This window comes from Dreissena polymorpha, chromosome 14, assembly GCF_020536995.1.
Source record: "Dreissena polymorpha isolate Duluth1 chromosome 14, UMN_Dpol_1.0, whole genome shotgun sequence".
NCBI classification, from domain to species: domain Eukaryota; kingdom Metazoa; phylum Mollusca; class Bivalvia; order Myida; family Dreissenidae; genus Dreissena; species Dreissena polymorpha.
In genome coordinates this window covers 57887846-57902042 of record NC_068368.1, presented here as the reverse complement: position 1 = coordinate 57902042, position 14197 = coordinate 57887846, and the positions used below count along the sequence as shown (strand labels likewise).

The following is a 14197-nucleotide window of genomic DNA, read 5'->3' as shown; positions in this document are numbered from 1 at the left end:
GTTTTCCAACCAACCGGAAACATTTTCGGACTCGTCCAAAATATCATTGAAACAAATCTTTAGACCAAATTTCGTTAAGATAGGACAAACATGTGGCCTCTTGAGTGTTAACAAGGAAAATGTTGACGCATGACGGACAAAAGGCAGTCACAAAAGCTCCCTATGAGCACATTGTGCTCAGGTGAGCTATAAAATCAACCTGTTAATTAAGAAAAAGAATCGATTCACGTGATTCTACAATACATGCACTCCTAATTATGTGTTTACTTCAGTCTATAAGAAACAGAACTAGATATGCCACACATTGATAAAACACATATTTGGACACAGACAAACGTATAACCTTATTCTCATAAGATTCTAATCAAAATAACGTCTATATATACTTAACACTTGAACAAAAACTACAAAGTGAATGAATTTAAAGAAGTAAATGTGCTATTTTGTGTGCCAATGACGATTAGCTTTTCTATGCTCTTAAGCCGTGCAATCATAATTATGCTCTCTTCTGTCTATCAGAATAACAAAAACCAGCCAGTGAAACGGAAGTCAACGGAGATAACAAAGTATGTACTTACTAACTAAAACTTGAATTATACATGGTAATCGAAAACTCAAAGTACATATAGCATATTTGGTTCTCCGCAAAAGTTGTCAATTAGCGAAACAGTGAATATGTAGATATAAGATGTCTATACCGCATTACCCTAGTTCAAATGGTTTGAGGGAATGCTACGCGCAACACCGTGCAGTGAAAGTTTAAGCAATACTAACTCATTCGGAGGTTAAAGTGATTATTTTCTACAACCGCTGAATAAGTGTACATATTGATCGGGACGTGAGCGCGTTGTGACTGATACAGAATGTATTAGCAAATAAATTTAACTTAAATGTATTTTTTTCGGTATATTTTAAGTTTTTGAATAGGTTGAACTGAGGTCTCTATGTAGTGACTCACAGCAACTATTTCTCGCAATACGTGGAGAATATATAAGTATATATCATAGAAAATTTTAAAACAAGCTGTTAACTATGAAAATACAGAAGTGGTCAGCATTTCATATTGCTTTAATCTTATGGCTCACTAATGTAGTTCAGTGTATCGGTGAGTGTCGAATTCAAAACAAAGAATTATTTTGTGAGGACGTGGCCATTGAAAATATCACAATACCAAAAGATGTATTCAGTGTTTATTTGAAAAATGGATTTACCAATTTAACAGATGGTATTTTTGAAAACGACAATCGATGGGAAAGTATACGAAAACTAGATATTACAAGTCAACATGGACAGCGTTTTGATGACCGAGCGTTTGCAGGTTTGAACAATCTCACATATCTAGGACTTCATACTGCTTGGTGGTTTTCATTATCATATACAGTGTTTGAGGACCTTGTCACTTTGATAACGTTAGATTTCTCTGGAAACGTTCGTTTCGTTTTACGAGATTTATGTGATATCTTAAGAAATGCACCATTGCCATTTTTGCAGGAAGTCATTGTCGATGGCATTCAAAGCGAAGGTACATCTTCATATCTGACTTTAGATGATGAATTTTTCGAAGCGTTAACAGGAAATAAGAAGCGAAGAATAAAGATCCTCTCCATGTCAAACACAAAACTTCTAAGCATATCGTTTGAAAGCATCTCTAGGTATGGTGTGTGTAATTCAATTGAAGTATTCATTGCAAGAAATGTATCAACCGTCAACCTAGATAATGGTTACAAAATTCATCGCGGATACTCATTTTATGGAGAACCATGTAAGACATTAAGGACGGTAGACATTAGTGGAGCTAAAAATGTATTGTTTCAGTCTAATTTGTGGTATTTAGATCTATTTCCCTTTTATTGCGCAAGCCTTGTTTCCTTCTTTTTTAATACTAATGATATAATTGCTAATGATATTGATTTAAAATACCCGCTTTACTTTGGAATGAACGGACCTAAACATTTAGATATGACAGAATGTCCAATTAAAATTCGGAAATTTTCCTTTTCAAATTCTAGACTAGCCAAACTTAATGTACATACACACCTGAATGCAGTGACGATTTCAAGTTTTCAAATCGCAGACGTTTCTTCTAACGAACTAGAATACGTTTCTCCACAACTCCTTGCATCATCCGTCAATATAAAATATATTAATGTCTCCACCAATAAACTTCACGTTATGCAAGAAAGCCACACGCGTGACTTCGAACGTCTGCTCTGGGCATTAAGAAAATTAGAAATATTAGATTTATCACAAAACGGCATATTTTCCATCCCAAGGTTAATGTTCATTAACACAACATCGTTGGAATATCTGGATTTGTCAATGAACAAGTTACAATCCATCGATTTTGTTATCCAACATCTTGTGCGACTCAAGACATTTAATCTTCAAAGGAACTGGTTTTTGATGATAGACGAAAACACGCAATTAGTTTTGGACAATTTGAATTATAGACAATTGAATTCAACCGATGAAGGTTTAGTAATTGATTTGAGCCATAATAATTTCATTTGTACTTGCGATACAGTTGTCATTAATTCGATAAAATGGATGGAAACTTTACCTAAAGAACTATTGGCTGGTGATTTAAACAATTACAAATGTGATTTGGACGGCGCCCAAGTTAATATCGTCCGAGGTGGTTTACAAGAAACCAAATCATATTGTCGACTACAAAAAGCATTGTTAGCACTTGCAATATGCTTGCCACCTACGGTAAGCGCAATTGCCGCCATTTTAATCAAACGTTTTATTCGACAAAGAAAACAGAGACGTCAACAGAGACGTCAACAGAAAATTGACATTGGTCTTGAAAGGTTGAGAAATGAAACATTTCCAAAGAAATATCTAGTTTTTTTCTCGTTCTGTTCCGAAGATGCTGTTGCTGCGACCAACCTATTTTTCACAGAGCTTGAAAAACGTTTAAAAGACATTGTGGATACACCAAGAAATTTGGTTTGTATCGGGGACCGTAACTTCCGGCCTGGTCACCCTATAGGAGAGGAAATTATCCGCTGCATTGACGAATCAGCTGTGACCATTCTTGCCGTCTCCAACGCCTTCTGCAAGAAACATTGGTGCAAGAGGGAAATCCAGGAAACGTATGATCAGGACAAACCTATTATCTTGCTGATGCTTGAGCACGTCGAACCAGAAACTATGGGAATTGTTCTTCACAAACTATTTGAGCGTTACACGATAGCCAAATTGGTGTTTGAAGATTGCCAGATTAGACTCGAACCGGATTGGGCAATTTTTTGTGACTCAATTATTAACTTGTCTATGAAATATCTTGATGAATAGAATAGTGGAAGTAAAAAAATCAATTAACTTTTTTTCAAAAAAGCTGAAATATGTGCAGTAATGTTTGCAATATACATCAAAGCATCGAACCATATAACTTATTCCAATCAAAAAAGGTTTATTTATGTATCATATTCTCAGTTTCTTTCTGAAAATAATTGATATTAGTAATTCATGTAAAAACTTTTTTTTTAAATATGGAATTGAGTAGTTGGAGCTATAATAAAATGCAGTAATGTAAACTAACATTTCTAATTTAAATTTTAATATACACGATAATCGAGTGGTGTCAGATAATACAGAATGCTTGTTGAACCACACTGAAACCTTCAATTTTGTATTGCCATATTATATTTTTGACTTTGATATGTGGCCTGATCTGAGATTTTTGGTCAGAAAGGGGTACATGGAAAAAGTTTTTTATTTCAATTAACAGAAAACTCCATGTATGTTGAACACGGAAAAAATAAGAGGATTGCCATATTTCTCAGTTATGTTGAACACGGAAACATTAAGATGTTTGCAAAATTTCTCAGTTTACGGTGAAAGCGGCTGATTTAGAAATGCCTAGTAAAATACAAAAATAAACTTTTCTTGATTTATAAACATGTCAATAAAATAAGTTAATACATTTCTTAATAAATCTGCGAGTGCATGAGTAAATAAATAACATAATGGTTTATAATACATAATACTTATTATTTTATTATAATACACACAATTGTGTTTTGTAGGTGTGTTATAATGCTGCTGTAAATTATCCACTTTTTATTTTGTAGTTTATATATATATATATATATATATATATATATATATATATATATATATATATATATATATATATATATATATACTGTAAAAGGTATATTACTATGTGAATATGTAGCAAACTATTTAGATCAACATGGATAGAATACCGTTATAACTATAATTTTTTGAACACTTAAAATTACTTAACAAATTTTAAGTATCCGAAAAAATAGAGTTATTACGGTATGTTAACTATATATTCGTATATCATCACATTATATTAAAGTATCATATAAGTGTGTGATGCCCATTTATGTACAGAATTAGTCAATTTATTAAACAGTGTTATAATGCATGTTTTCCGATGAAGCATGATCGTGTTTGCTTTTTGTTTATAAATTGAGCCGCGTTCTGAGAAAAATGGGCATAATGCATGTGCGTAAAGTGTCGTCCCAGATTAGCATGTACAGTCCGCACAGGCTAATCAGGGATGACACTTTATGCTTATATTTGATTTTTGCTAAGAAGAGACTTCATTTTAACGAAAAATGTAATAAAAGCGGAAAGTTATGGCGCACCAAATGGGTCGAAACTTTAACTTCTGCTGCAGCAGACAAAATGCTGCTCGGGCAGCAATTTGCTGCTCGAGCATCATTTTTTTTGCTGCAGCAGAAAAATCCTGCTCGACCAACATTTATTTTTAGATTATGACATCAGCCAATCAGCCAATCTGATTACACATAGGCATAAATCATTTAACGTTGGAGCAATTGGGCAACCAAAATTTGAATGTTCCTACATGACTTAAAGATTTTAAAGCTTAATTATTTTTTATGAACAACTACAAAAAAGGATGAGAATATTAGAATACTTGATTAAAACTCAGATTATGAGTTTGTTGCAGTTTTACTTAAGTTATTGTCATGTCTATTACGTTTTCGTAGAGGTAGCTTAATATGTCGTCCGTTTGTAAACTCAAATTTGATTGGCTGACGGTTTAAGGGCTTATTCTAAAAATAAATGCTGGTCGGGCAAGATTTTTCTGCTGCAGCACAAAAAAATGCTGCTCGGGCAAGAATTTTACTGGTCGAGCAGCATCTAGATACGTACTGCATTTAAATTCTGCTTGAGCAGCATTTTGTTCTGCTGTAGCAGAAGTTAAAGTTTCGACCCCTTTGGTGCACCATAGAAGGTGTCGTCCCTGATTTAGCCTGTGCGGACTGCACAGGCTAATCTGGGAAAGTGTCGTCCCTGATTAGCCTGTGCGAACTGCACAGGCTAATCTGAGACGACACTTTACGCACGTGCATCATGCCCAGTTTTCTCAGAACACGACTCGATTAAATATGACGCTCTCATTCGTGTATATTTCACCACAATATTTATCTTCCCACTTTTTTTCAATAAAATCAAACTATCTTGACCAATAATACTTTTTGTTAGCTCTGCTTTTCCATTATATCCTTATAACGCACGATCGGGCGTTCAGGTCATACTTCAAGATTAACATATTAAGCTTTATTGTCCGGTCAATAACTCTTTTACTCATTCAAGAATTTGCAAATGAAGCCATGTTATTTAGTTCATTGGGACGATGTGCATAAAGTATGAATAAGTAAGGCTAGCTCAAAGGTCATGGTCACCTCTCGAGGTAAAACAATAATCCCGTCATGGATAAAGGTGTTTAGTGCTGTCTTGTTATATGCATTTTGTTATTCAAATAACAAAGTATAGTGATTTTACATAACCATTTTGAGTACATGTTATATGCCCCTAAATAAAGTTCTCACTATGTATTTGTCTTTAACTTCAAGAGTTAGCCGGCAGCAATTTTACAATTACGGTCACTTAAAACAAATACGTTGTAAACAACATCTGCTTACTTGAGCAATAGTTGATGCAACTTATACAAATGTATATATATTTAAAATATGTATAAACTTACGTATCATTACACATATGTCGTTAAAGATAATTCTAACACGTCACGTGCCAAATTTCATAAAAACAAAGAAGAAAATATTCTAAGGGTTATTCTGCAATAACTAAAGGGGAACACGCGCTGTAACTAAACAAAACATGTCGATACATTTTCCACCAGCATAATAATCCGGTATTTTATGAAGGAAATTAATTGAGGGCGGAGATCAACTTATAAAAATAGACCGAATGTTGATTTGCTCGTAATATAATGTAGAAAGGTGCAGGTCGAATGTTGATTTGCTTGTAATATAATGCAGAAAAGTGCAGGTCGAATGTTGATTTGCTCGTAATATAATGGAGAAAAGTGCAGATCGAATGTTGATTTGCTCGATATATAATGGAGAAAAGTGCAGGTCGAATGTTGATTTGCTCGCAGTTTAATTTAGTTTAGTTTAAACGTATTTATTTTAGCTCGATTGCAACGAAAGACTCAGGCTTATTGAAATGAGTCCGTTTCCTGGGCCTAAAATCCGGACTTGTTGTCTTTTAGGGGGGGGATCTGAAAAACGCTACCACGGTGGGATCGAACCCTTGATCTTCCGGTCGCTTGGCGGACACCATATCCATTTCACCACGACGTAGTTTAATGCAGTAAAGTGCATGCCAAATGTTTATTTTCTCGCATTATAATTAAGAAAAGTGAAGGCCGAATGCTGATTTGCGTGAAGTGTAATGCAGAAAAGTGCCGATCGAATGCTGATTTGCTTGTTGTCATCATCATCATCATCATCATCATCATCATCATCATCATCATCATCATCATCATCATCATCATCATCATCATCATCATCATCGTCATCATCATCATCCTCATCCTCATCCTCATTCTCATCATCATCATCATCATCATCATCATCATCATCATCATCATCATCATCATCATCATCATCATCATCATCATCATCATCATCATCTTCATCATACTCATTATCATCATCATCATCATCATCATCGTCATCATCATCATACTAAAAAATGTATCGCAAAAAGACGACCAAAGAAATGATAAAACGTATCTATTAAGAAAGGCATTATTAAAAAGAAATTTCTATGCTATGTTTGCGAAATAATTCACAAAAAGCCAGCCATTTACAAAATGCCTCTCTGTTAAGAGGTTCTTAGAGTTGTGTATGTAATTACACTTCGGATGCTAATCGAGAACATCCTATGTTATAAGCTGTCCTACTTGAATTTGGGGTTTTAACTTGGAAGGCCATCACGTACAATTCAATCGTTCAAAGAATAAACATCAAAACATGATTAAAAAGGGTTTTCTAAGAAGAAACAGTTTTAGAGGCCAAAACTTAACAGGAATAGCTTAAAACCAAGGATTGAAAGATATATGGTATGAACAACTTTGACACCTAGCATGTGTTTATTATTTAAACGCTAAGAGTCCACACTTTCATTTATGTACATCGACCACCCATCCCCCTGCCTCCAGAGTCCTGGTGGGATGATTCTTCATGGATCGACCGTCATTTGCAATCATCATAACGATTAGAACAAATTTTGAACAAGATTTGACTTCTCATATTTTTATTTTCTTTCAACCTTGTATTGTGAACATTTATTTTAGGATATGGCTGTTATGTTTCACAATCTACGTTGGTAATCTGGTTACTACAGTTTAAACTCCATACATGATTAAAACAGTTAAGCAAGGCAACACGTAGACTCCATCCATGAATATTGGCCTTGACCTTTGCTGTAGGGCATGGTTCATGTGCGAGACTTTTTAATCCGCAACGATGGTTATGCCATGTAATTTGAAAATGTATTTTTGATGAACGATGTAAGACTCAAACAAAGGTGTTCGAGATTGACAAAACACATTTAACCTTTTGCCTTAAACTGTGATTTTCGACATATGGTCGTGCTATGTCTACACAACGTCTCAGCCAAAATAGTTGACTAACTGCATGAGCGTTAATTTATACGACACATTTTCCACACGGAATATAGATTCATTTTATAAATTGATTAACCACTTTTGCTCGTGGTATAGTGCAGAATAGTGCAAGCCGGATTTTGATTTGCTCGTAGTTTAATGCAGACTAATGCAATCCGAATGTTGATTTGGTCGTAGTATAATGCAGAATAGTGCAGACCGAATATTGATTTTCTCGTAGTATAATGCAGAATAGCGTTGGCCGAATGTTGATTTACTCGTAGTATAATGCAGAATAGTGCAGGCCGAATGTTGATTTACTCATAGTATAATGCAGAATAGTGCAGGCCGAATGTTGATCTGCTCGTTGCATAATGCAGAATATGGCAGGCCGAATGTTGATTTGCTCGTTGTATAATGCAGAATAGTGCAGACCGAATGTTAATTTGCTCGTAGTATGATTCAGAATAGTGCAGACCGAATGTTGATTTGCTCGTAGTATAATGCAGAATAGTGCAGACCGATTGTTGATTTGTTCGTTGTATAATGCAGAATAGTGCAGGCCGAATGTTGATTTGCTCGCAGTTTAATGCATAATAGTGCAGGCCGAGGCTGCAGTTTAGTTCAAACGTATTTATATAAGCTAGATTGCAACGAAAGCCTCAGGCTTACTGAAAAGCTCTCGAGTCCGTTTCCTGGGCATAGAATCAGAACTTGACGTCTTTTAGGGACGAGATGTTTAGAACGCACCCACAGTAGGATCGAAGCCGTGACCTCCCGGTCGCTTGGCGGACACCTTATCCATTACATCACGACGTAGTTTAACGCAGAATAGTGCGTGCCAAATGTTTATTTTCTCGCAGTATAATGCATAATAGTACATGCTGAATGTTGATTTCATAATAATCATCATCAGCATCATCATTATCATCATTATCATCATCATCATCATCATCATCATCATCATCATCATCATCATCATCATCATCATCATCATCATCATCATCATCATCATCATAATTATCATCATCATCATCATCATCATCATCATCATCATCATCATCATCATCATCATCATCATCATCATCATCATCCTCATCATCATCATCATCATCATCATCATCATCATCATCATCCGCTAGTAAGGTGCGCTCTTGAAAGTAGCTCATGCATGGGAAGCGAGGTCTACTCTTTGTAAGTATAAGCCGACAGCAATTTATTATGTGCGTCCGACCGAACAGAAATTAAACTGTTATTTAAAATATTTAAAAAAAAGTGCGGGCAGTATGATACATAAATGAATTAATGCATGGTAACGCTAATTAATCTTAAGAAGGTAGTCATATCAGCCATATCAGATATGTGACCTAATTAGGTGTGTGTTTTAGTCCATTTAAGAAGTGTTTATGGTACAAGAGACGTCTCAACCCAATCACTGGTCTGAGGATACGTTAATGTTTGTTTTGTCTGTGATCTTTTGAAAGAACAAGAGATCCATGACGACCCCTTAAGCTCTCACCTAATTAACGGACACCAATTACTAAGATGACAATACCTGGTCATCTTTTTTTATCCCACTTGTTCTTGATTGAAACATAGCCGTCATATTGTAAAGACATACATTTTGACCAAGTTTCATCACGAACATGAATTCGCTAGATTGAGACATGCATGTAGGCTATAGAGGGATAACTAGGTCTTTCTAAGAATCGATTTGGTTCCATAGTTCCTTGACGCATTTGACTTAGAGTCGAATCTCATATGAACAGTGCACAGATTAACATTATGACAAAGGTTCAGCATGATCAAGTTATGCATGTGGGCATCTTGAGTGGTAACACGTTTCTTCTAAGATTTGACTGTCTTGCCTACTTTCCCCCCCCCCCCATTCTCTTAGTTCACATTTGCTTAGATATTGCCGAAATCAACATTCTGACTAAGTTTCATCAACATTGATTCATTCATAGGGCCTTTAGAATTGTAACAAGCTGGTTTTTGGACGCACGTCATTCAGATTAAAAGCTGTAATAAATATTGTCCTGTTAAGCATACTGACCATGTTTCATCCATATTGAGTCCGAATCAGGCCTCTTAAGTGTAAACAAGTTTTTTTTCTGAGATTTGACCGTATGGCCTAGTTGTAAGACGCACATGACCCAGATTAAAACTTTCCTAGATATTTTCAAGATGAACATTCTTGTCACGATTCATCACAATAAATGAAACATTAGGTCTCTAAAGTGGTAACGAGATAAAAGTTGACCTCGAAAATTGGAAAATCCCAATAGCTCACATTGAGCACTTCGGTAACTAGTCTGTGTACAAAACATTTATATTGTCTGCATATAGTTAATAAAGAGACTTTGTTTGCCTTGGTTCCCTATGGTACAAAAACATATAATACAAACTGTATTGCTCTCAGGCTGAGAAGCTAGTTTACTACCTTGTTTTACTGACATATATCATGTTGATTTCTGATTCGGCATAACTGCTGCCATAAGTCCAGTCATGACTAAGAGCTCCACAGAACTGTTTTATGATGAAAGTTTAATCATGGAAATGTTGAAACAAAATACGTAATTAAGTTATGCTAATAATTAAATTAAATACAAACAAATACTACCAATCCATGTATATTTAAAAAAATATTCAATACTAAACATGGGACAACAGTGAAATTATGATATAAAAAACTACAAAAAACAACATTAAATTGATTTGACGTCCTATTTTTATATGTCAGTATTTAAATGTTGTGTTGTTGACTTTTCGAGTGACGCCAAGTTTAAAATCTCATCGCAATAAGACGATCGACGACATCATGTAACGTAAATATTAAGAAAGGCATGACAAACTATCAATTTGACAGTATGTTTACGAAATAATTCACAAGAAGCCAGCAATTAACAAAGTGTCTCTCTGTAAGGGAGATTTTCGAGTGGTTTATTTAAGTACACTTTACTTTTACTTTAGATGCCCATCGAAGACATCCCATGTTATAAGCTGTCCCTCTTTATTTCAGAATTTAGGCTGGTAGGACAAGCACATCCACTTAAATCTTTCAAAGAATAAACGGCAAAACAGGATATCATCAAAGATGTCAAATAGAAACAATTTAAGAGGCCAAACATGGCTATTTTGAGAATATCATTTATGATATGAAATTAAATTGGAACATCATTATACTTAGGCTTTTCATAGGAGCTATATGCAAAGCTTTAACAGCTGAAACGTTGTATTGAAAAAACAACTTTAGAGTCTATACCTTGTACGATGTGCATCCCTCAATATGCCACCACAGCATGAATTATAGTAAGCCAGGGTCCTGGTGGTAAGATTCTCCATGGAGGATTTGTGCTATAGATCAAATAGGACATCAATGAGTCTTTCTGTTTGAAAAGAGATGTTTAAAGTCAATTTGCAACGTTAGCATATATGCAGTATTGTGGGACCCCATAGACATGATCTAATTTGGCCATTATGTTTTCAGAGGACAATGATACAATAATACATGTCACACGTTCTGATCTCGCAGGGATTGTTAAGGTTCTCAAGGTCATTGCCAGCTCCCACTGAGATGCAATATGTCCCGGTCATTACAACTAATGATGTAGAGCAGACGGGACATACTTAATCCCTAAAGGTCTTTTGATAGATACACCGATGCATACACATAGATACACTGATGCATACCAGATACGAAAGCTGTGCGTCTTTGTAGATTTAGAAAATAGTGTACAAGTCTATTTTATATATAAATCGTATTCCGCCCATATCTGTGATCCAATTTAAACACAGTGTCATAATGTGGGCATTGAATCTGTAAGTAGATATTTGTATAGGATGTGGCCTACCAATGACGAAACCTATGGACCAAGAGATTTTAGAGAAACATAAACAAACAAGATGGCAAAAAGGCAATAGGTCGCACACCTTAGACATACGTAGATATGAATATGATTTGTGTAAATTATCTATTTTGTATGTGTGTTATAATTGTAGTTTTTATCAAGGATTGTTCACACTGTTTGACACAGACATAAGTCGGTATGATATAGTATTAAAAAAAGTAAAGACTTTACTAGAAACATAAAAATGTCTCTCTCCCTCCCTCCCTCCCTCCCTCTCTCCTCAGAGAGAAACGAGAAGAAGCAGGAGCAGAGCTAATAGAAGAAAAGAAAGAAAAAAAAATAGAAAAAGAAAAAAGAAAGCAAAAGAAAAAGAAAAAAAAACTAGAAGAAAAGCCCAAGAAAGAGAAAAGTCAATCCAGAAAGCAGAAAGAAAGAAAGAAAAAGAAAGAACAAACCTAAAGAGAACGACAGTAACAGACAGAAAGACCCCTACCACTACCCCAACCCTCCCTCCCTCACCTCACCTCCCTCCCTCCCTCCCTCCCTCCCACCTCCTCCCTCCCTCTCTCTCTCTCTCTCTCTCTCTCTCTCTTCTCTCTCTCTCTCTCTCTCATCTCTCTCTCTCTCTCTCTCTCTCTCTCTCTCTCAAGCAAATACGGTGTTCACAAGACAATGCTAAACACCAAATATTTAAGCCCTGACAAATATAATTTCAGCAAAGAGAGTTAAGGTTTTAACATTGTAAATTTATTTTAAGTGACCTTTTGTACCTTAAGACACCCTAATATTAAACTGACTTGAATTAAAAATTAGCTGTGTACGAGTCCCTTAAAGGCCTACAATTTGATCGCATCAAATGTGTATAATTGTTCATTATTATATTTCATTATATCAGAATGAAAATGAAAATTGATAAACTATTTACTTTAACGAGAATTGCTTAACTAATATGTTGGCACGATCCTGCACCATGAAGATGAATTAGGAAACTGTTTAAAGAAAATGAAATGCTGCTATAATTTGAACCAAACTAAATGTTCAAGATAATTCAATACTTCAAAGAGGATTAAATTCTAATACCGGGGTATTGCAAGTATTGAAACATAATGCTGACAAATTTGAAATCGGTAATATGCACATAGGTCATGTCATAAAGGTGGGGGATAACATATCGCATCCATGATGTGACCAGATAATAAATCTCAGTCACCTTACATTACTTTGCATAGAATCTTGCGAGGAGTCATTCAAACTGTGTTACAATAATGAGTGTACAAATTGGACCTTCTACGAAAACTCCTAAATGGAGCTTTCATACTAGGATAAAAGAGAAATACTTCTTCAAGTGTATATTTATAGTGATTTTATTGTTGTAGTTGTGTATGTGCTTCCGACATCACTTAAGTTTGATTGACCACTTCTCATTATCAATATACCAGCTTTCTATAATCTTCCTTGTTTAGACGAAAACTCAGGGTTCGCTAGTTACGGTTTGAGTATGCGGGCATGAACTGCTATTAAAAACTTCTGTCTTTCGACAGTCTGCAGAGGGTTACTGTTTGATTATTACAAGTGGTATTTTGACAATAAATACAACATATTTAAATAAACGTTTTTATAGATTGTATTATGTCTGTGTAAAAAAATGAAATGCTTTTACGTAAATCTGTGCAAACGTCACACACACCATTTGGTAGTTTTCCGATTAATGCTGATGAACGATATTAAGTTTGATGAAATTATTTTTTAAAAGCTAAAGAAAACAATGGATGTCAGTATGCAATTTAGAATAGTGTCGATTTCCTCGAATGATCTTCGAGGATGTGCTTTACGAATATGATAATTTGGTCAAATCAAAACACGACATTGTTCATTATATTCATCGCACGATACCACATCCTTCTGTGGCATCGATGTATCGCAATCGGTAATCCTCGGACAATTCCGCCATGACGGTGTGGTGTAGCCCACTGTCCGAAGCGTTCAGATTGCGATGTATTTGCGTGTGCATCGAGTCCAGGGTTCGATTCACGCGGCAGGAAAACAGTTTTGATTAACTTATGCTGTAGATATTATACATATTTTAATAAAAATACATTGAATGTCATTTTTTAAGCGTGAGCAAGTCCGCTATTAATTTAACATAAACAATACCAATTGTTGTTTTTTCACATGGTACGATGCTTGACGATGAGAAACAAAACAAGTATAATTGTAAAATGACTGTTACAGATTCTTACGAAACAAATTAACGCTTATGCACAAACGCCTTGAATTTTGTTCAAAACTTGTGTCTCGATACCATGTTGACGATGATTTGAATTTTAAATATCCGTACCTAGGATATGGAATCATATTTGTGAGATTTGCCATTTTGCGATACCAAAACATTGGCATATTAAACCCTTATGTCGACATTATA

General features: G+C 35.1%; 1 protein-coding gene across 2 annotated transcripts; it reads left to right on the top strand.

Moving 5' to 3' along the window:
* Window positions 1–628: 628 nt before the first annotated feature.
* Window positions 629–4055, top strand: LOC127858857 (toll-like receptor 2 type-2). 2 transcript variants are annotated; one of them, XM_052396190.1, is made up of 2 exons: window positions 629–1318; window positions 1492–4055. In XM_052396190.1, exons 1-2 carry the CDS (start codon window positions 1286–1288, stop codon window positions 3298–3300), a joined length of 1842 nt encoding a protein of 613 aa, XP_052252150.1. In that variant the 5' UTR covers window positions 629–1285; the 3' UTR covers window positions 3301–4055. The 2 variants fall into 2 exon arrangements, with proteins under 2 accessions (XP_052252150.1, XP_052252152.1); XM_052396192.1 differs by having other exon boundaries at window positions 629–1720; window positions 1768–4055.
* Window positions 4056–14197: the final 10142 nt, after the last annotated feature.

Coding starts and splice junctions, on each gene's coding strand:
- LOC127858857 (XM_052396190.1), top strand. CDS start 1,286: ATGGACAGCGTTTTGATGACCGAGCGTTTGCAG. Junction 1,319..1,491: donor TGATGACCGAGCGTTTGCAG/GTTTGAACAATC, acceptor CCATTTTTGCAG/GAAGTCATTGTCGATGGCAT.